Consider the following 23,430-nt stretch of genomic DNA (forward strand, 5'->3'; position numbering starts at 1 on the left):
ATGGAAGGCTTTCAAAAATCAAAGTCAAAGCTTAAGACTTTAAGCTTCATCCATGGAGGCTAGGGTTTGTGGTGAGGAAGGTAATGACATAATGTGAAAAAGTGTAAGTGGAGAAAATAGAAATCCTCCACTCATTATGTGATCCTACACCATAGTTAACACACACATCTATGGTCAATTGTACAAAAACCCTCCTTTAAAACCATAATCCCAAAGTGGCCCAAAAATAATTGCAAGACTTAATTTGGAGCCTACACTTGTCACTCATCCAAGCATCCATTGTAGGCTTAATCCTAAGCCTACAATTGTCAACCATCTAGGCCAACAAGTACACCAATCCTAGGCCAACAAGTGGGTGAATCTCCACAAGATGATGTATCCAAATCACTCTACCCCAATGCTAACAAGTGGCACCATGAGAATGTGACACTTGTCACATTTTTCAAAAATTGCAAAAAGGTCATTTTTTAAAATATCTTCCAAATTAAATTACAAAATGGTCCCCAAGATGAAAAATAATTAATTTATTTAATTACAATAAATCCCCACAAGTTAAGAATATTACAAAAAGGTTATGCATCCATACCCTTTACAAGAAAAGTAAACACTTAGCATGCTTTTCTAAGAAAGTAAAAACACATATGGCATAGAATTTAAATATCGTAGATGCATGCAAAACCGGAATCAAATCTGAACACAAAAAGTGAGGTTGTGTAAGGAAAAATGATAAATGAGAAAAAAACGAAAAGTGAATAGTGTCTGAAAAAATAAAAATATGAAAATGATACGATTCTCAAAAGAAGTTGTCAATCCAAGGAAAAGAGCCTCAGAAATCATTCTAGAGCACTCGACACGACATCAATTGACGAAAAATCAAACACAGAAAAGAAAAGACAATGGAAAAAAAAATATCCGTAAAAATCTGAGAAAAAAAAAATGACCGGGTCATTACACCCCTCAACTTATAATAGCTAGTATTTGACATATCACTCAATATTTATTCATGTACTCAGCAGCACCAATCTATGACACTTTGTGGCTACTTTTGGAGATGATAAGTTTCAATATCTTTGGTCATAATAACTAAACTGTCCATCATTGTAGCTGGATCAGGGACATCCTCTTTTAGCTTCTCATATTCTAGAGTCCATGTCACAAGGTTACTTTCACCCTTAGCATCAACATGAAGAATAAAAATGAAGCTTTTGTACAGCTCAGTGAAGTCTCCTTCAATTACCTTGAAAGTCACTGATTTCTTTTCATCATCTACAGCTTCCATTATCTCCTTGCTAATCTTTACTTTTCCATCTATATATGATATCACATTATAAAATGAGTGATAGATCGAAGAAATTTTGCATGATGATGAGTAAGAAGAAAGGAAAAAAGATAAAAATGTGAAACTCTCTCTGGAGGATATATCTTTGTTAAAATAGTGGATAAATTAAGTTGCTAGCTCAAATATAATGTATTTAGTTTTCTTGAGAACAACGTTATACTGCATGATTTTATTAGTGGGGTTTATCGTCGGTTTGCCACGTGGTTTTTACCTTCTATACTGAAGGGTTTTTCCACGTATATCTTTGGTGTTGTTTTATATTTCCTGCATCATTCTATTTATACTCTTAAGGTTATTTTTCTTAGCCCAAGGATTTGGAACTAACAAAAACACCCCATACTGCATACAACATATTGTATTGCGCTGCAATGCATAAACACCATTAAATAGATAAGTTAACATAGTTACATATATAGTCAGGGGCGGAGCCAGAATTTTGTTTCAGAGGGGGCACAATGCAATTGTTAAAAAAAAAAAAAAAAAAAAAAAAAAAAAAAAAAATGACAAATAGAAAGTATAATTTTTTAAAATAAAAAAGGCAAATAAGAAAAAAATAGTTGGAAAATAATATGGTGTGAAAAAAAAATATAGTTACAGATATAAGAATCAAAATATTAATTAATAATATTTTAATTAAATAGAATCACAAATGTCATCAATAAAAATAAATAAGTTTAAAAAAATAAAAAATTACATAATTATACATAAGTGGGAAAAAAAAAAAATTGAAAAAGGAAACAAAAATTAGAAAAGGAAAAATATACTTTATACTTGAAGAAGGGATATATGTAACTTTTTCTTTTTTTTTTTCAAAAGAAAATTAGAAGAATTTGAAAATTTGAGAGGGGGCACTATTTAAAATTAGCTTGTAAGTATATGTATATACCAAAAATATGTACCTATGTATAGTAGGTTGGAGCAAAGTGAGGGGGGGCACGTGCCCCTCTGGGCCTTAATTGGCTCCGCCCCTGTATATAGTTGTAAAAAAGAAAACGACTCATGAGGATTCTTATATATTTTTAGGGTAAGTATGTTTACATGTGTATTTGTATTGCGTATATAAAGAAATGGTGTTGCTCTTACCATGGACATATTTCCAACTGATGACGGAGCCTACAGTTCCCCAATCACCTTCATGCAGATCAACAGCCTTAACTTTATCAGGGCAGATGTTGGATATGCGGTGTGGATTTTTGAACATTTCATGAAACGCATCACTATCAGACTTGATCTCTGTTTGGCTTACCAGCTTACTGGTAAGAGCCATCTCTTTCCAATAACACCCAGAATTATTCCAAGAACTAACCAAGTGTTTACAGAGCAGAAATGGAGGCAAGATGTGGGAGAAGGTACCTGGCCCTTTGGCCTTTATATAGTGGATTCTGCTTGATCAATTTTTTTTTAATGTTGGAGTAATTTCGATGTGACACATTGTAGTGCTGATGTAGGACAGAATTCTGAACAGTTCAATAAGTTCATTTTTGACAAACTAATAATATTTTTTGGGTGGAAACGATGTATCGAGAAAGACCCACTAGCTTAAGTTTGTGGGCCATGTCGTTTAGTGCTCTGAAATCGCGTTTTTATTGTATTATAGGAGGCCTGCCGATTATTTCAGAATTTTTGTTTGAGGCTTTAACGAAGTTCAAATGTTCTAAAATTTTAGATTTAGTATTTTTTATTTATTAGGTTTCTTATTCTACTTTTTGGGATTTTTTTAGAGAGAATATATTTTTATGCTAATTTCTATGATTAGATTTCTTGTAGGATTAAATTTTAGTTTCCTTCTAGTGTTAGGTTTTCTCTATTATAAATATTCATGTATTGCAAGAGCAGAAGATAACATTTTATCAATAATATTTCAGGATTCAAAATACTTACTTTGTGATTCAAAGTAACCTAGTCCTTGTGAACAATCTATCACTTTGCGCTACGTCAAGTACTCACCTTAAGATATACTCGCGCAAATGACATGATTCAATCATCAATCTAGTACTATGAATACTTTACAGCCATCTCCTAATTAATTACAGTAATTAATTAAGAAGAAGAAGAAGAAGGGTACAACTTAATTTGAATGTGTATTAGTGTCAAATGGTAGGAGATATGTTAATGTTGTTTCGTCCATCACAGTTCCTCAAAAGAGACATTATTTTTGGAATAGAAGGAGTAATTAATTAAGAAGAAGAAGAGTGCAACTTAATTTTAATGTGTATCAGTGTCAAATGGTGGAGAGATGTTAACAATGTTCATATTCATTTTGATGGATCCTAGAAAAACTTACAGTTAAAAAATCATATATGTATTTGGAGTGGCTTCTAATTTCTTGAATGTCTTTTCTCTAAATTGAATGTTTTTTTACCTAGGCTCAGTTTGTTTCGACTTAAAATATTTTATTAATTCAGAAAAGATTTTTCTTTTTCAAGTAAAATATATTTTTTATTGTTACATTTTTTGTGTGAATTGGCAAAAGTCTAGATCGAGATTGAGGTCGAGTCTATCGAGTAAGACGTGTAAAATAAAAATTAATGGGTAAGTTATTTTTGTTAAGTTTTAATATTTTTTTCCTTCCTAAATATTTTTTGACAACTAAATATTAAAAAATAATATATATATATATATATATATATATATATATATATATTTAAAAATATTTTACATACAAACAAACAAACCGAAAAATCCTTCATAAATGGAATGACAACTTGATGCTTGCCCCAACACCACCTTTAGTACAGGATATAGGACCACCAAAGGCAGTATCATAGCTTAGTGAATTAAGAACAGCTCTTTAAGAATCCGGTTTTGAAAATAATGAAGAAGTTGGTCAACCGAATATTTGAAGATAATGCCCAAAGTGGACCAATTCAAACTTCAATTAGAAAAGTTTTGCTTACTTGATGCTCAAATGATTCTTGAAATGAAGGATTTTTTTAACCAGTAGCATTAATTCTAACTTTTGAATGAAAAATTCCAAAGCGTTTTTCGTAATAATGATGTTTCTGCATATGAGATTCTAGTGTCCAGTTTCATAGTGGAAAAGATTGCCTAAAGTTTCCCTTTTTGGCACCAAACTTTGGATCGGATTATTTTCAGTGTAGTCCATACGTAGAAGAAAGAAAGCATGCAAGCTTTGACAATGAAATTTCTTCCAAGAAATTAAACCGAAAATAAAAAGAATCTTGCAGGTTTTTTATTTTCATATATACAAATGAGTGGATAAAGAAACAAACAATCAACAAAATCACTAATGGCAAGACGAAAAGTGCCATGAAATACAAGGACAACATCACCTTTATGATAGATCAGAAGGAATAAAAGAGCTGACGCTGTCAAATGCACAAAGTGGATAAAGCATTGTAGAAAAAAGGCACCAGAGTCTTCAATAGGCGCCATGTAAAAATAAGCAATCTAGAAAGCTTTCTAGAGATGAATTTTTTTTTTTTCTTAGTTGAAAGAGATGAATTGACAGACTTACTTGGTTTGTAATTATCGAAACAGTTTTTTGTTATCGAAAAACTTAAAACAGAAAATTATACAAAAAATTTTGTTTGGTTCAGTTTTCTAAAAATTGTTTTTTGAAAAATCAATCATAAAAATGCCTGTTTTCAGATAGTAGTTTTTTATAGTTCTCTGTTTTTTTATTTTTGAGAACAATTTTCAGAGTTACAAACCAAGTATGCCGTCCTTAAAAAACGTTAGAGACAATTGAAAGCCACCTAAAAATTTGTTACGAATACAAACCACCCAGGTTATAAATGTTTGTTCTACATTAGAGCAAACTTAATATTATTTTCAACTATTAAATGGATTAAAGCAGCATTAGATTTCTTAAATATAATACAGATCGTCCATATACTCATGTAGAGGCAGCTATTTTAGAAACAATTCTTGTTGGCCTTTGCTAAATTCCCGGGAATCCTGTCAACAAGTTTTGCCGCAGTCATGAGTCTGTAATAAGCGTAGGAAAAGTAGTTTTGAATCTAGTCCTTATAATGCCTTTTCTGGAGTTGATATATTGTACCACAATCACTATGTTTATCGTTTGATTCTCCATTTTATCAGGTAAAATTAGTCTACAATGAGGTAAAATTAATTGGAAGTGTTGGTTGTAAACTTTGGGTTGAAAGTAGGAGAAAGAGATAACTACATTTTTCTGTTGAAATTTTGTGACGACTATCCAGTTAAATTGTCATGCTTTAATATCTTCTCCATCATTAAACCGAGTCAGATATGGTTTTAAGGATTTGTTAATCATAAATTGCTAAAACCAATTCGCAGGGGTGGAGCCACGATTTGAAAGTAAGGGGGGCTAAAGAAAAATTTCAAGCAAAGGATTTACTAGGAAAAAAAAAAAATTCTAGTAGAGAAGATGATAATGATAACAATAACAATATCGACGAACATTTAAATAATAGTAAATCAGTGGAGGCAACATACCAAAAACATGTACTAACTTTCTTATGATCATCCCTGCAAACTAAATTAACATTACTCATACTTTGTACTTTTTTGTGAGCTGAGTGATTTTATAGGGTATATAATAAACAATATTAACACTCCACATGCATGGAGATATAGTTGGTTAATTAGAATCATTTCATTTTAGTTTGTCACTAAAATAACCTAAAATTAGTTCCAACTTTCTAGTTATATAATAACATTCATTAATAACTACCCTTCAAAATATATATATATATATATATATATAAAACTTCATCATTCAAAATGGTTTTCCTAAAGATAATTATTGGGATATCTCAATAATTCTTATGGAGATCGATGTTCAATGATCGATTTGTGAATGTATATTTAAAACAGATGTACATGTCCTTTTGAAGACTTGAACTCTCGACCTTCTACTTTGAAAGATGAGAAGAACCATTGAGCTATATGGTTACATGTACATATTTAGCATTATACTAGTTCCACATATGCAAAAGTTAGCCAAGTTTTTTGTTAATTTATGCTACACCAATTAGAAGATTGTTTTAATCGATCAACAATGGGAGCTAGCTGCATGTATTCCCAATAATAGTATTAGAATAAATCAACCAAATATGAGAAAGATAAGCATGTCAACTTTGGTAGGACTTGAAAAACTGAATGTCAAAATTACACACACAAAATATATATATATATATAGTAGTGAAAGAACAATATATTTTTGCATACTGAATTAGCCATGGAGAGGTCATTTATCTCATTGGGCATACACGCCTCTTCCCACAGTCGAGTGTGCTGGCTGCCAGCCGCTTCTGCAGCCTCAATGACACCATGTGTTTGGGTTTGCAACAATGTGTTTGGAGTGTTGGGTTAGGCCTGTTATGTTTTATTATGGATTGCGCTGGGCTGATTAGTATTATGGGCTTAATAATACTAATTTTTTTTTTAATTGAACCCAGGTTAGCCCATGAATGCCTTCGCCCCTAGGGAAGAAGTGAGATAAATTGGACATAATAAATGTATATGTTTATATGCGTATATGGAAATGGTGTTGCCTTATCGTGGACATAGTTCCAGCTGATGCTGGAGCCTACAGATCCCCAGTCACCATCAAACACAGGGCAGAACTAGTAATGGGCTAATATGGGCTACAGCCTTTGTCCCATTGAAAAAAAAAAACTTGTAAGTCCATGTACTACTCTCTCTCTCTCTCTCTCTCTCTCTCTCTCTATCAGTCCAGCCCAATCCAATTCATAATATTTCTATAAATAAAAAGAATTATAAAATTTACAAAGGCCCAGCCTTAAATATAAGCAAGTTCACAAACCATAGACATGCCCAATCACAAAAGAAACCATGGTAAAACATAACAGGCCCAGCCCACCAAACATATTGTTAGTTTATGGAAGAAGACCTGAACTATCCGTGTAAGGCACTAAGGCATTGGAAGATGGATATCATAAATTATTTATTAATCTAGTGAAATATTGATTTTTATTTTTGTGTTAAAAAAAAAAAAAAAAAAGATTTGTCGATGACTTGATGGTTATCTTCTTGAATTGGGTAATTTACTATATAATGGATTAACAATTAGTCAAGAGCGGATCACATAGGTCTTATTTTCTAATGTGAATTTATTGATAAGGAACAAAAATATTTTCATTTTTGTAAGTGTTTGTTTTAATCTATATAAAACATACTTCAGTGGATTTTTGACTGTGAAAACACGTTAGAGTTTGAAAGTATAAATGTGTTAGAAGGTTATAAATTATTGGGTTTAATTGAATCAATTGAATGACTTATGCATGAAAATTTTGTATTTAGAGTATAAATGACACAATAAATAATCATGAATTTAATTATTTTTAATCACTTGGTTTACCAACTTACCCGTAAGAGCCATGGATGTGGGAGAACGTACAAGAACTAATCAAGTTTTTACGTACAGAGCAGAAATGGAGTAATGTGGATATGACACATTGTAGTGGTCGTCACCTGAAGATATGCTCATCTTTAATTTTACTATTTCTGGTCAAATGACATGATTCAATCACTAATTTAGTACTATGCATATACTGCAGCCATTACCTAATTAATTAATTAATGACGAGAACAATAAAAATAAAAAGAAGAAATAAAAAATAGTTGATTTTATTTATTTATTTATTTTTTTTTGGTATCTTAATGTGAATGTGTAACATTGTCATATTAGTGGTAGGAGAAAGGTACGTTGTTCATATTCATTTTGATGGATCCTAGAAAAACACACATACAGTTAAGAAATCAGATCTGTGTTTGGGCTGGCTTTTTCTTGTATGTCTTTTCTCTAATCGGAATGTTTTTTCACTTATATATATAGTTATAGGTTGCTTCTGTTATTAGGGCAATTAGGACATGCATATTATTTTTCTAGTACTTGCGACATTTTTATAAAATTAACTTAGATTTATTATTTATTAATTTTGTGTAATGGAAAAGTTAATTTATGCACCGGTTATAACTTCCAACAATCACTCAATCAGATCAATGATTGAAGGAAAATGATAGGTACACCAAAGTCATGTACTTAATTGTTAGGTAGAATGATGTGGCAATCCAACTGACAGAGAACATTAATTTTTTTTACAAATTTCTCTGCTACCTCCAATTTCTCAAACGACGTTTCTCTCATCATTCTCAATTTCTTTCTCTTGCACAAAATAGTAACCCGTTTCTTTGCCATTTCCAATTTCTCTCTCTTGCATAAAGTAGAATCCAATTTTTCAACGACATTTTTTTTTTCCTCTAATTCGACGCCGTTTTGCAACAATTCCAAATGTTTTGACGATCTACAACAAATTTTTGACTATTTGGAGCTATTGAGTACTTTTGGTAAATCAAATTGGGTTCTATTTTGTGCAAGAGAGGGAGAAATTGGGGATAACAGAGAAACGGGTTTCTATTTTATGCAAGAGAGAGAAATTGAGGATGATGAGAGAAACTTCGTTTGAAAAATTTGTTTGCAAGTAGGTTTCTGAAATTAAGGACGGTGAACAGTAAAAGTGAATAAGCAAATTAGCTCAATAATTCAGTATATGGTTTCAGTATAACTATAATTTTCCTTCTGAAATCAAGGATGGTGAACAGTAAAGTGAATAAGTAAATTAATAAAAAAATTACGTTTTCTGCCACATCATTCTATCCAATAATTGAATAGATGGCTTCAATGTAACTATCAATTTCCTTGATTGAATTCAGCATCCCATGATCTCTTTTTAAAATCATTAACCACTCGCCATTGACTCTTTGAGTATTGATTGCAATATTAATTTACTCCACCACCTAATTCTTTGACAAATTATTATTATTATTATTTTTTTTTTCAGAAGGTTACAAGAAAGGTCAGGTATCAAAAATTAGTGAATGGAGAAATTAATGTCGGATTCTTTGAATATACATAAAAAGATAAGGAGATTACATGCATTTTATATGACATTATAAGATTGCTTCTTCAACTAAATAATTTAAAATTTGATTTGGTGATTTATCATGGGACCATTCTAAAATAGATTATTGCATCAATCACAATACTTATATCATGGTTGGATTACCAAGAAAAAAAAAAAACCATCATATATTATTTAGATCTAGAAAGCCATACAATTTTACTAAGGAATTGCATCGGTGATTTATATCGGACACAGACATGTTTTTGGAAACTCGGTAGACGTAAGTCCGACACTTTATACATATTCATATCCATAATTTAAAGTTAAAGTTAATTATTTTGAACTCTTAGGCACTTAGCAATACTTCGTTAATATTTTTCGAAAAATGATACTTGCACCGAAGAGATAAACTAATTTCTCTGACCTAATTTACGTGACGGTCTACATGGTTATGGCATGTCACAATATTTAAAGTGATAACTGTTAAGTTTCTCTTTTCTTTTTTTACTACCCTTTCTTATCTTCACCCCCTAGGAGTTCAATCCTTTTTTTTTTTTTTTTTTAAGTTTTTCTTTGGCCATCTCATCCATCTTCCTTACACTACTAGATACCTTCATGTAATTGCAGAGAGTGATTTGATTAATTGTTAGTGATGACGCCTACTTATAACATTCCAATAAGATCAAATTGTAATGTTAATGGAGTGCAAAGTGGTTGTTGAGGCTCTTTGTATAATTTTTTATGATAAAATTATATTAATAAAACCATCTCTATATATTTATATTACCTTTATCTTTTGGGTATTGTCTCTTATTTTATGATCAATTAAACCTATCAAACCCATAATGTTTATTTTTTATTTTTTATTTTTATTTTTTTTATTTTTTATTTTTTATTTTACCTTTCTTAGGAGAAAAAATTGAACTAAATTCCTAATATATATATATTTTCCTGAATGTACTGAATTGCTAATAGAAGACAAACGGCTAGTGCAGAGATATTTATAAAAAAGAAAATGGAGATAGTTAAAGAAAGAATTAAATTTTTATTAGAAACACAAACAGTTAGGGGATCGGAAATAAAATTAGAAGTTTAATACTTTGTAATGAGTCAGCATGACCCGCTGTTAAATATTATTTATCTTTTTGTGCCACATAGATTCTGCCTAACAAATCGGTCTAAATTTTCTGCTAAGTATCACAACTCATATTTTCCTACACTTCTTCATGTTGGCTAATCTTGAAAATACTAACATGTTCAAAAAAAATTTTTAAACAAAAATTGGTATTTATATACATGGTCACAAAGTGAAAGAAAAAAATCATGTATATAATATATATATATATATATATATATATATATATATATATATATATATATGCTACTTTATCCTAGGGATGGCAGCGGGGCAAGTTTGGAGCGGGTTTCCCTAATCCCGCCCTGCCCCGTTTAATTTTCGGCAAGTCCATGCTCGCCCCATGCCCCACAATGGGTTGGATTTTCATATCCATCCACACCCTATTGGGAAATATTGTGCCCCATGCCTGCCCCGCTAATAAATTTTTTTTCACAATTTTCTTGGCTTAAAAATTGATCTAGTGTTCCCCTCTGTCTTCCACAATTTTCTTGGTTGAATAGCCCAAACAAAAGAAGACGAAGAATAGATCAATCCCTCTGCCTCTACCCAAAAAGAATAGATCAAATAAATTACAAAATAAGAGATATAATATATATATATATATATATATGTGTGTGTGTGTGTGTGTGTGTGTGTGTGTGTGTGTGTGTGTGTGTAAGTATAAAAAAGGGATAAGAAGAACTGAAGAAGCCTGCGTGAATCTACCTGAGAAAGAGAAACAGAGACCGGTGAGGGAGAAAGGGATTGAGGTTGAGGATTTGGTTTTTGAGTTTTGACTCTCTCTATCTTCCCTTGATGGGTCGCTCAGTTCACACATAAGACTTAAGAAATTAGGGTAAGAAATAGGAAACTGGGTAAGCCGGTAAATAAGTTATTAATATTATACATATATATATATATATATATATATATAGTTATATATATATATAGTTATATGCTTAGCGGGGCGGGGCCCCGGAGGATATGTGTAAGAATCCTTACCCGCCCCGTGACTCGCGATGGGTACAAAATTTGTATCCATGCATGCCCGCTCCAGCGGTATAAAAGTTGTTCCCATATCCGTTATTAACGGGGCAGAACAGGACGGGGCGGTAAAAATTGCCACCCATACTCTATCCGTCCCAAAATTCTTGAGTGTTTTAGGGAATTCAACTTTTTATGATGGTAGGTTTTTAATATTTTTTTTATTGCATTGATAGAAGTGAATTTTCAAATTTATCCTTACTAAAAGACAAAAGAGTACTTCGATATTAGTTGCATAAATGACATTAAAAGTAGGTATGACATTTCACTACAACAAATCAGTACAAGTATCATTTTCCATTTATACATAGTCGTGATCACACAGAATTCATGTATTACCCTTTAGCATTTAAAGTGTCCACGTATTTTTCTCGGACTTGGATCATCTAAGTTAAATATTTTTTAAGTTATTCTAAGTTGAATTCCTTACACATTGACTCGTGACATTTAAAATCTGTCTACGGCTGGTGTTAAACCATGTCAACTAATTTGAAGAAAGTTTGAAAACTGCACCATTTTAAGATAAGAAAAATTTTCCGAAGTTTAAAAATTACACCGTTTTGATTTAAGGAAAATTCACCATAGTCTAATAATGTTTAACGTTATTATCTCTCCCTCATCTTTTCCAAAAAAAGATCCTCCCCCTCTCAATCTCTTCTTGCTGATTCCCACGATTGGGGGAATATTTCGCATAAAAAATGAATGTTCTGTGCCATGGAATTAAGATGGACGAAATTGTGATTGTAAGACATGCAACTTTTACTGCAATAGTAATGATTGGAAAAAAAAATATAAGCATGAATATTGATGGAGTTAGGAAAATGCAACCAAAAGCCCTATATATAGAAAAGATGAGAAAAAACATGAAGTTAAAAAAGAAACATAGACCATCGCGACTTGTTTAAGATAGAAATAAAAAGGAGAGAGATGGAGGATTTTTTTTTGGAAAAGATGAGGGAGAGATAACGACGTTAAAAACGTAGTTAGAGTATGGTGATTTTTTTTTTTAATTCAAAACGGTGTAGTTTTTAAACTTTGGTAAATTTTTCTTATCTTAAAACGGTGCAGTTTTTAAACTTTGACATGATTTAACACTAGCAGTAGATAGATTTTAAATGTCATGTGTCAATCTGTAGGGAATTTAATTTAGGATAACTTACAGAATATTTAACTTGGAGGATCTAAATCCATTTATCTCATATTGTGTTTTGTGTTTCGTGCCTATGTCTGTGGAGTATATTGGAAGTATCACTATATTCTAAACATCTAGAAAGTGTATTATATATAAAGGTAATTTTTTTTTTATTTTTTTTTATTTTCTAGGAAGATTAAATTTGACATTGTTCTACTATATATATATATATATATATTTATTTATTTATTTATTGTGAGTTGTGTAGCGAAATATATTGTTGAAAGTTTGAGTTTTTATTGAGAGAGGATTTAATTAGGTTTTTCTCTATTCAATTAACTCTACTAAAATTACTGATTAATTAAACAATCACATGCAAAATAAAAGCAAGTAAAGTTTAGAGTGATACCAAATTTTAACGTGGAAATCAATTGAAAAACCTCGAAGTTTTGTGCGCTATTCTAAGCGTAAAAAGATTCACTATGTATGAAGCAAAGTACACCAAATTTGGACTCACACTTAAACCCCTTCGCTCTATCAAGACTCAATTTGCTCAACGTCCATGACTTTGTGACTTCCCGTCCAATAGCTCTCGACTTCAGACTTATGCCTCGAATTTTGTAGAAGGATCACTGGTAGATTAACATCATTTTGCAAGTGCCTTGATCCCTTCAAAGTGTGATCTAAAATTCTTCTTATTTGAATCTGAATTAATTTAATGTAAAAGAAATATATCTGTTTTCTCTTATCATTGTAGATGCAATCTTCAATACACTTGAACACGATCAGGGTTTAAACAACACTCTAAATTCACTTATGTGTATATAATGTGTATGCTTTTAAAGAAAATCTCACAAAAATGCTTTTAATGGAAATCATTTTAATACAAAAAGCCGCACAACCTAGATGAGAAAATATATTTATATAGACTTCAAAACTTTAATTATACTTGAAAAATAAGTTAATTTCGTGTATAAATTTTGGAAAGAAGCCTATAAAAATCACTAGATAGCTTATAGATATCATGGGATTGGTGACCAGGATTGAGTAGGACTATGATTCAGCCATTTAACAATTTAACATGGGACCGAAATCCTCACCGGCACTACAGGACATATGTCCCGGCCGGTGAGTAAATTAGAAAAGTAAAAATACATAAGGAAAAAAATTAAAAAGGAAACAAAATAATAAAGTAATGTATTAAGAGGAAATACCATATTTGTTTATTGGCTCTTATACATACGGGTCCACTAGACAACAATTGACTCTTCAAATCCGCGCAACTTATTTATGGCTGAAATAGGGTTAGTTTAAATTTGTGGACTCTATTAAATGTTCTATCTGTTATTTTGCCCTAATAAAAGTCGGGAATAAGAATTTGCGATCGACTATTAATTTTAAATACTTAATTGTATGAATTCATATAGTGAAATAAAGTAAAATATTAATAGTACATGTGTCTGGGCTGGTGAGAATAGTTTGTGATACATGTTATGAAAATGTTGGGACGTTGGCCTTACATCGCAACATTTTCCTAACGTGTATCCTAACGTGCATCCCAACATTTTCTTAATGTACATCCCAACATTTTTGTAACGTGTATCCTAACGTACATCCCAACATTTTCGTAATGAAATATATATTTGGGATATATATTAGGAAAATATTGGGATACACGTTAGGATGCACATTACGAAAATGTTGGGATGCACATTAGGATACACGTTATGAAAATGTTGGGATGTACGTAAGAAAAATGTTGGGATGTATGTTGGAAAAATGTTGGGACGCAAGGCTAATGTCCCAACATTTTCGTAACATATATCTCAAACTATTCTCACTGGCCGAGTTGAGTGTTGTTGTTTTAGACATCAGAATTATTCACATTAACACATTGGGACGTGCACTTCATATACTTTTTTTGGGATTATTCAATTCTATCAAACCTTGTGTGTTTGGGGCTTCTGTCACTTCAAATGACAAAGAAAGTAGCACTGATCAAAGTTTGCTTTGAAGGACATAACAAAAGAAAGGGATGAAAAACAAAGAGAACCTTGGGAATAAATTCATCATATTTTTTGTTTTTACCTTGAAACTTTCATCTTTGTTCCCACCAATAAACACCAGAAAAGAAAGTTTTGAAAAAATTGTGTTTTAGGGTTTGGGGCCCTTGTGCTAATAAGCTCTTGCTCATTCTGAATTGGGAAGGAAATGAAATGCAGCCAAAGTGAAATAGATGATGAAGTTATCCAATTTCAGAACCGTGGAGATCGTCTTCCCACCAATCAATTGCAAAACCATAGTTATATAACTATTCAATTTGAGAACCATGGAAATCAATGGTTGGAACAGGTTAATTGTTCCACCTGAGAGGATTTTTATCCTTTAACATGTGGTTTGGCAAATATCCAAGTAGCAAATATTTAATAGTTTTCAAGATTTAATTTGTCAATCTGGATAAATTTTATTTTAATATAGTTTAATTTATTCTAGCTAGTTAGCCAATGTGAGAAATTTCTTTTTCTTTTTTAATTTTTTGAGTAATTAGCCAGTGATTTGGTTTATAAAGTTGAAGGTGACATGGCCATCATGCTATTTTAACAATATTAATATGCTGTAGCCTGTAGGCCATAAATTAATATGCTAATGTGAACATTTCTTCACTTTTCTTTGAGTAATGATCAACCGAATGTAATTTTGACTTTTTGGGATAAAGATCATATTATTAATTGGTTAGTAGACAACTCTAAATATTTAAAAAAAAAAAAAGAAAAAAAAAGGAGTTGTTTGTGGACCTTGCTTTTTAGGGATATATTTTTATTTATTTATTTATTTATTATTATTATTATTATTATATACATTTTATTTGTATTATTATTATTTTTTTTGTAGATTTAGAAATATTCTGATTACTAATTTTCATTTGGCATTTTTCTTTTACAATATTATTTTTTTTCCCATGCTTATTATTACATTTGATGACTACAATCATCAATGTCTCATAAAGACTTTTTTTTGTTTCGAAAATTAAAGTCAGAAAGAGTTGTTAGCAATATGATTAGATTTACCAAATCATACTTAGATTTGGCAATTGACATATAGATATCTTAAATAATTCTAGTAAAATATATGATGGTTTGGAATACTATATTTTATTACTTTTAAGGATAATGTTTTATATTTGTAATATTTTATTGCTTCTTTGTACCATGGTTTTGTACTCGAAAGTGATGGCTAAGACCATCTCCAATGTTAAAAGTCATTTTCGCATGCCAAATTTATATTTTGATAAGTGCTACAGTGTCAAAATGCTACAATTTAGCAATTCTGCTCCAATGGTGCATTTCATGCAAAATACTCCTATTTTTACGCAACCACCTTTCTTTTTTAATTACCATTCACATCATTCATATTTGCATCAATAATATTAATATTAAGCACATTCCAAGTCAAGTTGTAGGCATTAGAAGGAAACTAAAATTAAACCTAATTAAAAAGAAGCAAAATTCTAAAATATTTGGTCAAAAAAAAAAAAAAAAAAAAAAACGAAATTTTATAATTTTTTAACCACTATTTGTGAATTAATTTTTTTATATAATTTTTTTTTCTTTTTCGAAAATATATATATATATATATATATATATATGTATGTATGTATATTATATATATTTGATTATATAATTATTAAAAATATATATTTTTAGGGCAAATCATTTCAGCCTCCCCAATTGCCTCCATCTCGTTCTCAACTCTGAGAACTTGCCCCCCTCTCTTTCTCTCTCTGCAACTGCAAACTACAAAATCTACAAGAATCAGAAGTTCAAAACCCATATATTTCAGTTTATCTATCTGTCTGCAAGAATCCAAAGTTCAAAACCATTCATTCCTCGGCCTCCTCCCCAAGGAAATAAGCACCCAAAAACCATCCTGTTAAATGCCAAATGCCCATAAACAAGAACAACAATTCAGCTCCAACTCATCAAATTTATGCCCAATAAAAAATTAAAAAAAAAGGAACATACAATAATCACACACATATACCGGCTACAAAAGGGTCAGCCGTTCTTAGGGTTTCAGTGTCAAAAATAGAAAACCACGGCTGAACCTTTCGATTGTAGAGAACAGAAGCAAAGCTAACACATCCCCACCAGCAAGCAGAGCCACACAACTAAATATACAAAACCCAATAGCATAATTTGAACCACATATCTATATATATATATATATATATATATAGATATATATATATATATTTGTAGCAATAGAGATGAAATTGAGAGTTGGGTGGAATGAATAAGCGTACCCCCACTTGTTGATAAGAGAAGACAAATTGGGTTTATCGAACTAAATAACACCTTCCAAGGGAACACTTTCTTAGCCGACAAATAAAACCGAGTTGTCAGAGTTGAAAGGAGGGTTAGATTTGGCGGTGGTGGCAAGAGGAGCGCCCCCACCAGCGTCGGCATTTGCAACAACGGTGAGGGAATTGAGGCATCTTTTGGTTCTAGGGAAGAACTTGGAAAGGCGATTGGAGAACAATGGTGGATTTGGGTTCCTGAATTGCAGACTTGCAGAGGCTGATAGAGCTGCTCCTCCTTTAATCGGAGCTTGGCCGAGCAGAGGCATCGCATGGTTTATCAGCATTGGTGGTGGGGTCGGTGTTAGAGAGCTGCTTTTTGGCAGCTCTTACATTTGAGAGAAAATTTGAGATTTTCAAATTTTGAGAGGTGAAATGAAGGCCATTGGAGGGGTTTTTTACCCATATCTCAAATTATGAGTTTTAGAGCCCAAAATGAAAGAACATTGGAGATGCTGAGCAATATAGGATTCCAAAATTTAGTGTTCAATAGTGATTACAGGATTCGCTGTAAGAATCAACTTCTGTCTGATGTGAAAGCTTCCCATTTGATGTGGGGACTCAAGAGGGTAAAAGAGTTGGTATGGTGGAAATCATATATAATTACAGAAAAATGTTCTTCTTCTTCTTCCAAAAAAAAAAAAAAAAAAATACCCCTTTCGAAATAATGAACTAGTTGGTCAACAGAATTTTTTAAGATAATGTTCAAAGCGATCCTATTCAAACTTAAAAAAAAAAAAAAAAAAAAAAAAAAAATCTCTTATGATGTTTCTGCATAAGAGATTTTAGTCTCCAGTTTCATTGTGGATATGGTTGCCCAAAGGTTCCCAAAAACTTTGGATCAGATTCTTTGCAGTGTTGTCCATAGAAGAAAGAAAGTACTATGAATGCATGCTTTGAAAATGAAATTTCTCCCAAGAAACTAAACAAAAAATGAAGAGTTGCCGGTTGCTGATTTTAACACAAATAAGTGGATATATATAATCCAGCACTTGTACAAATGGCTGTGCTTGTTGATTGGCTCTACTAGAACATCTACATCACAAGCAGAAGAATAAAGACACGGTTTACACAATAAGTAATGGCAAGAAGAAAAGTGCCATGAAATACGAGGACTAATCACCTTATGATAGATCAAAAGGAATAAAAGAGCACAAAGTAGAGAAAGCATTATATAGAAAAGAGACGCTAGAGTCTTGAATAGGCGCAATGTAAAAATAAGCAACACAGACAGTATTCAAGAGATCAACTTGCAAAGACTAAATCCCTTAGAGGCTGTGAGAGACAATTCGGGACAGAAAGACAGCTATAAACTTGATGCTGATACGAACACATAATGTGGGAGCTTGTTGAAAAGTACATTAGAAAGATTGTTACCAAACTAATCTAAGATGTCTACCCGGTAAAATTCCTAATAAGCAGAAATATGAAGGCTGAAATGAAAGCTCTTCTTGATCATGGGAAATATATTTGCTGTAAGAAATGCAAACAGAGTTATCAATGAATATTTATTGTTATGAAAAAAGGATCAAATAGGAATTTATGAGAATAAGAGAAAAAATAATGACAAGAAATTAAATAGGCATACACACAAATGAGATAAGGATTCACGTGGTTTGGCTATGCCTACATCTACGGGGATAAGACAGAACAATATTTCACTATGGAAATAAAGAGATACAAAGCAATATTTACACCCAAAATCTCTCACTTTCCAACTGATATTTTAAAATGATTTCGATGCTCTGGAATGTATAAGAGACATGGCTATTTATAGCCAAAATTTGGTTACCAAAATACATGCTTGCTGATCACGTACAAGGCTGCTACTTGGTGGCCACGCAAGGAGACTTGGTGAATACACATACTTGAAGCCCAAGTTAAAGGTGAAGTCATGGGTGATGTATGCTTGCTGAGTTGGAAATTTGATTTGAGCCACAATATTCTAACAAATCTCTACCTTGGCCAAAAAAAAAAAAAAAAAATTCCAAATGAGCCACTGTATCTCTGCCAAACAACCTTTCTTCTCCACGAAACAAATTAATTAAGAATTTTAGTTAAGTTTGAGTCATCCTCAAACTTAACCCTCAGACTCTTATTCTTCAACCCATGTATGTCTTGCACAACCACAAGCATACCTCTAGTATTTTTGTCAAACTTTAAATGTTTTCCAAAAGCAACCTCAGAAATTCCACGTTTGACATCTCCTTCAGCAACCTTCTCCACTGCCCACAAACCACCGGTTGGTAATAAAAAGTTATCTTCTCACCCTTGTAGAGAATAAGACGTCCTTGACTTTTCTTCGCATCTCTATTGTGACCAACTACTTGCCTCCCATGCATCTTAATGGCACTCGAATGGACTATCTCATTGCCACCAAGATTATTGCAAGTCAATATCACACCTGTCCTCATAGGTTTGCCTCCTTGTAAGGACTGCTGTAATTTCGGTTGCCATCTGAAAACGGATTTCATTCTCCCACCACGTTATATAGTCCCCTCATAACCCTTTTAAGAACTAGGATCGTAACTCCTCTTTCGAACACTTCTTTTGCCAAGACCTGAACGCAAATTTCTGCTAACTGTAGAAGACACTGTAGAAGCTCCACCTGTTACTGTATTCCCTTAAAGAAGATATAAATTTTTCACCTTGGTGACCTGTGGCACTATAAGAGAATCCATCACGACCATCATTACTCCACCCTCTGTTACAACCTTGTAACCTTTAAAGTCAAGCACACCTACAGAAATAAGATTCATCTTCAGATCCGGTACATGTCGAACATCTAACAATGTTCTCACCAACCCATTGTGCGTTTTGATCTTGACTGTTCCAATTCCCAAAATTTTGAAAGCTTTCCTGTCCGCCATTAAAATCAAACCACCTTTCACCTTTTTATAGGAAGACGAAGAATCCCTACTGGGACACATATGAACGGAACAATCAGAATCAAGAATCTAACTGTCATTAAATGATATACCTGAACACAAGGTTATCATGAGAACATAATCGTCATTTTCCGAATCACTCGTTGTAGCAGTTGCCACAAAAGTTGCTTCTTGAACCTTTTCTTTGCCATTCCCATTCTTTGCCTTTAGTTTGGGACAGTACTTGATGGTGTGCCCTATCTCGTGACAGTAGTTATATTCCACATTTTTATGAGATCTAGATTTGCCCCTACCACCAGAACCCCTTGTCTCACCTTTACCTCTTACAAATAGACCTTTGGCCTGTTCATCTCCAATATTCCTAAACACCTTTTTCCTCAACTCCTGAGAGTTCAATGATGATTTAATATCCTCCATACTAATAGTGTCTTTTCCATATAGCAATATGGTAACAAAATGCTTATAGGAATGAGGCAAAGAACACAACAAAATAAGGGCTAGATCCTCGTCATCAATTTTAATATCAGTATTTTTCAAATCTATAATAATAGAATTGAAATTATCAATATGCTCCTTAAGAGGCATACATTCCTTCATACGAAGGGTGTAGAGTCTCTGTTTCAGGTAGAGTCTGTTGGTGAGAGACTTCGTCATATACAGACTCTCCAATTTCAGCCACAACTTTGCCGCCGTGTCTTCATCAATAACTTTGGGTTGTGAGTCAGGTTCCCAATAAATCACAGTACCTGAAAGAATTATTTTTTGGAAAGAGATGAAAAATGTACCAGTTGGATTGTCACGGTTTAATTCTAAACTTTGGGTTGTGAGTCAGATTTAGTTTAAGGGTTTATTCATCATAAATTTCTAAAACCAATTGGATTGATGGTTCCATGGCTGAAGAATTTGCAGTCCAAACGTCATGGAGAAATTACAGTCCAAATGGTCGAGTTTTTGAACTCGGATACCTCGGAGTATAAATACTAGGAGTATTTTGGTCACCAAAATGGGTATTTATGACATTTCATTGAGAACTAATTTTTACATGACACACATGTACTGATGAGTTTTGGTAGCTAAGGGTGGACTGCCTCCTGCAAAAAATTGAATAGTTGAAGAGGATTTCTTCTATACATTGAGTAGTTGAAGAGGATTATCCTTCAATACATAGATTAAATGATATATTTTTGTGAAAAAATTATAGTCAAAGGAGTTTATGCAATTTTCCATTTCTTTAATTAATAATTCCGAGAGGTTGATTTAATTAACAAACTAAACAATGAAATTCAGAATTACATGAAATCAAAAAGTGGATTAAAAACATACACTGGCGCTTAATGCATAACATCAAACAGTACGTATATTACTAATTATTGATAAGCAACCACAAATATGTAATACACTGCTGGAAGTACAAGTTTCTACACACCCATATTTATATAACATATTATTCATTATTTTACATATCACTCATAAGAACTCCCCCCAAACTTTATTATAGCTAGTATTTGACATATCACTCAATATTTATTCATGTACTCAGGAGCACCAATCCATGACACTTTGTGGCTACTTTTGGAGATGGTAAGTTTCAATATCTTTGGTCATAATAACTAAAAAGTCCATTATTGTAGTTGGATCAGGGACATTCTCGTTCAGCTTCTCATATTCGAGAGTCCATGTCACAAGGTTACTTTCACCCATAGCATCGACATGAACAATAAAAATGAAGCTCTTGTACAGCTCAGTGAGATCTCCTTCAATTACCTTGAAAGTCACTGATTTCTTTTCGTCATCTACGGCTTCGATTATCTCCTTTGCAGTTTTTTCTTTTCCATCTATATATGATTTCACCTTTCAAATGACTAATAGATCGAAGAAATTTGCATGATGATGAGCAAGAACTAAGGAAAAAAGATAAAAATGTGAAACTCTCTCTGGAGGATATATCTTTGTTAGCCACAAAATACTTTCTGACTCGATTTTGCAAACCTAGACTTAATCTCATAGATATTTGTTACCCAATAATGGATCTAGATAAACTCCACGTGGCAAACCGACGATAAACACCACTAATAAAATCATGTCCTTTTTTTTTTTTTTTTTTTTTGAAAAGTAAAATCATGTCCCTTGTCTCGTCATGTGTAATAGTAAATAAATTATCCAATGCACTACATCACCAGATACAAGTCTCGGCTATAATTGAACACTTGTATGAGATGAAATTGTGGGTTCCAATCACGGAACTTACAAATTACTACCTTCGTTTCATAAAAAGTATCCTTAATAAAGAATCGTGTCAATTCAATTTATGAGAGTTACGGTTCTTTAAAAATAACACTTTTTGTGAGACGGAATAAGTAAAAAGAAAATAGAAAGAATCAGGTGCGACGAGGTGTGCACGATTTGGTGACCAGTGTGTACGTGGTGCACTGAGTGATTTGTTAGTTTTTCGGATCTAAATAACCATAATATAATTCGGCATTCTGTCTTTGGGGATATACAGGAATTGGCGGTGCAAATAAAGGAGATTTGACTTTGAGTGGATAGTACAACTAACCAAGAGGAGAGATCGGTTTTGCCGATTTATGAAGGTATTCTATTTAGTGTTTGAGAAGGCTTTTTTTATTAATCCGGTAAGTAATGTTTGAGAAGGGTTGATTGTAGTAAAGATAGATATTTTTATTTCGAGATTTTCTCTTATTTATTGTAATTTCTCAAGCTACGACATAAACTTATACTGCATGATTTTATTAGTGGGGTTTATCGTTGGTTTGCCACGTGATTTTTACCCTCTACACTGAAAGGTTTTTCCACGTATATCTTTGGTATTATTTTATATTTCCTGCATCATTTACTGTTTATAGTTTTAACAGCCCTAAGATTTGGGACTAACAGAAACACTCATAGCCTATACACTTAACCCCATTAAATAGAGAATTTAACATAGTTACATATATAGTTGTAAAAAAGAACACACGCGACTCGTGAGGATCCTGATTCCTAAGTAATTGCATATATTCTAACTTGTATAAGCCAGAGGCTAGTGAAATGGAGATCCGAAACAAAACTGAAGAAGTGAGATAATTAAGTTTGACATATATAACATATATAAATAATATATATATATATATATATTTTCGGTAAGTATGTTTACATGTGTATTTGTGTTGTGTATATATAGAAATGGTGTCGCCCTTACCGTGGACATATTTCCAGCTGATGACGGAGCCTACAGTTCCCCAATCACCTTCATGCAGATCAACAGCCTTAACTTTATCAGGGCAGATGTTGTATATGCGGTGTGGTTTTCTGAACATATCATGAAACAAATCACCATCAGATTTGATCTCTGTTTGGGTTACCAACTTACCGGTAAGAGTCATCTCTTCCAAGAACTAACCAAGGGTTTACAGAGTAGAAATGGAGGCAAGATGTGGGAGAACGTACTTGGCCCTTTGGCCTTTATATAGTAGATTCTGGTTGATCAATTTTTTTAACGTTAGAGTAATTTCGATGTGACACATTGTAGTGCTCACCTTAAGATATACTCATGCGTGCGTATTTTTACTATTTCTGCTCAAATGACATGATTCAATCACTAATTTAGTACTTGTATATTCTACAGTCATCTCCTAATTAATTGATTAATTAAGAAGAAGAAGAAGAGTATAACTTAATT

At 32.4% G+C, this 23,430-nt stretch overlaps 2 protein-coding genes across 2 annotated transcripts; both read right to left on the bottom strand.

Moving 5' to 3' along the window:
• Window positions 1-579: 579 nt before the first annotated feature.
• LOC132305555 (kirola-like) lies at window positions 580-2,662 on the bottom strand. Its single transcript, XM_059803184.1, has 2 exons — window positions 2,423-2,662; window positions 580-1,308 (listed from the first exon to the last, which is right to left on the bottom strand). The coding sequence occupies exons 1-2, from the start codon at window positions 2,604-2,606 to the stop codon at window positions 1,040-1,042; spliced, it is 453 nt and encodes a 150-aa protein (XP_059659167.1). The 5' UTR covers window positions 2,607-2,662; the 3' UTR covers window positions 580-1,039.
• An 18,648-nt stretch (window positions 2,663-21,310) lies between these two features.
• LOC132302515 (kirola-like) lies at window positions 21,311-23,134 on the bottom strand. The gene is made up of 2 exons (XM_059799399.1): window positions 22,951-23,134; window positions 21,311-21,586 (listed from the first exon to the last, which is right to left on the bottom strand). The coding sequence occupies exons 1-2, from the start codon at window positions 23,132-23,134 to the stop codon at window positions 21,318-21,320; spliced, it is 453 nt and encodes a 150-aa protein (XP_059655382.1). The 3' UTR covers window positions 21,311-21,317.
• Between the last annotated feature and the right edge of the window lie 296 nt (window positions 23,135-23,430).

This window comes from Cornus florida, unplaced genomic scaffold, assembly GCF_030987335.1.
Source record: "Cornus florida cultivar Cherokee Brave unplaced genomic scaffold, ASM3098733v1 CherokeeBrave_3.0.0_Hap2_Chr04, whole genome shotgun sequence".
Taxonomy (NCBI): domain Eukaryota; kingdom Viridiplantae; phylum Streptophyta; class Magnoliopsida; order Cornales; family Cornaceae; genus Cornus; species Cornus florida.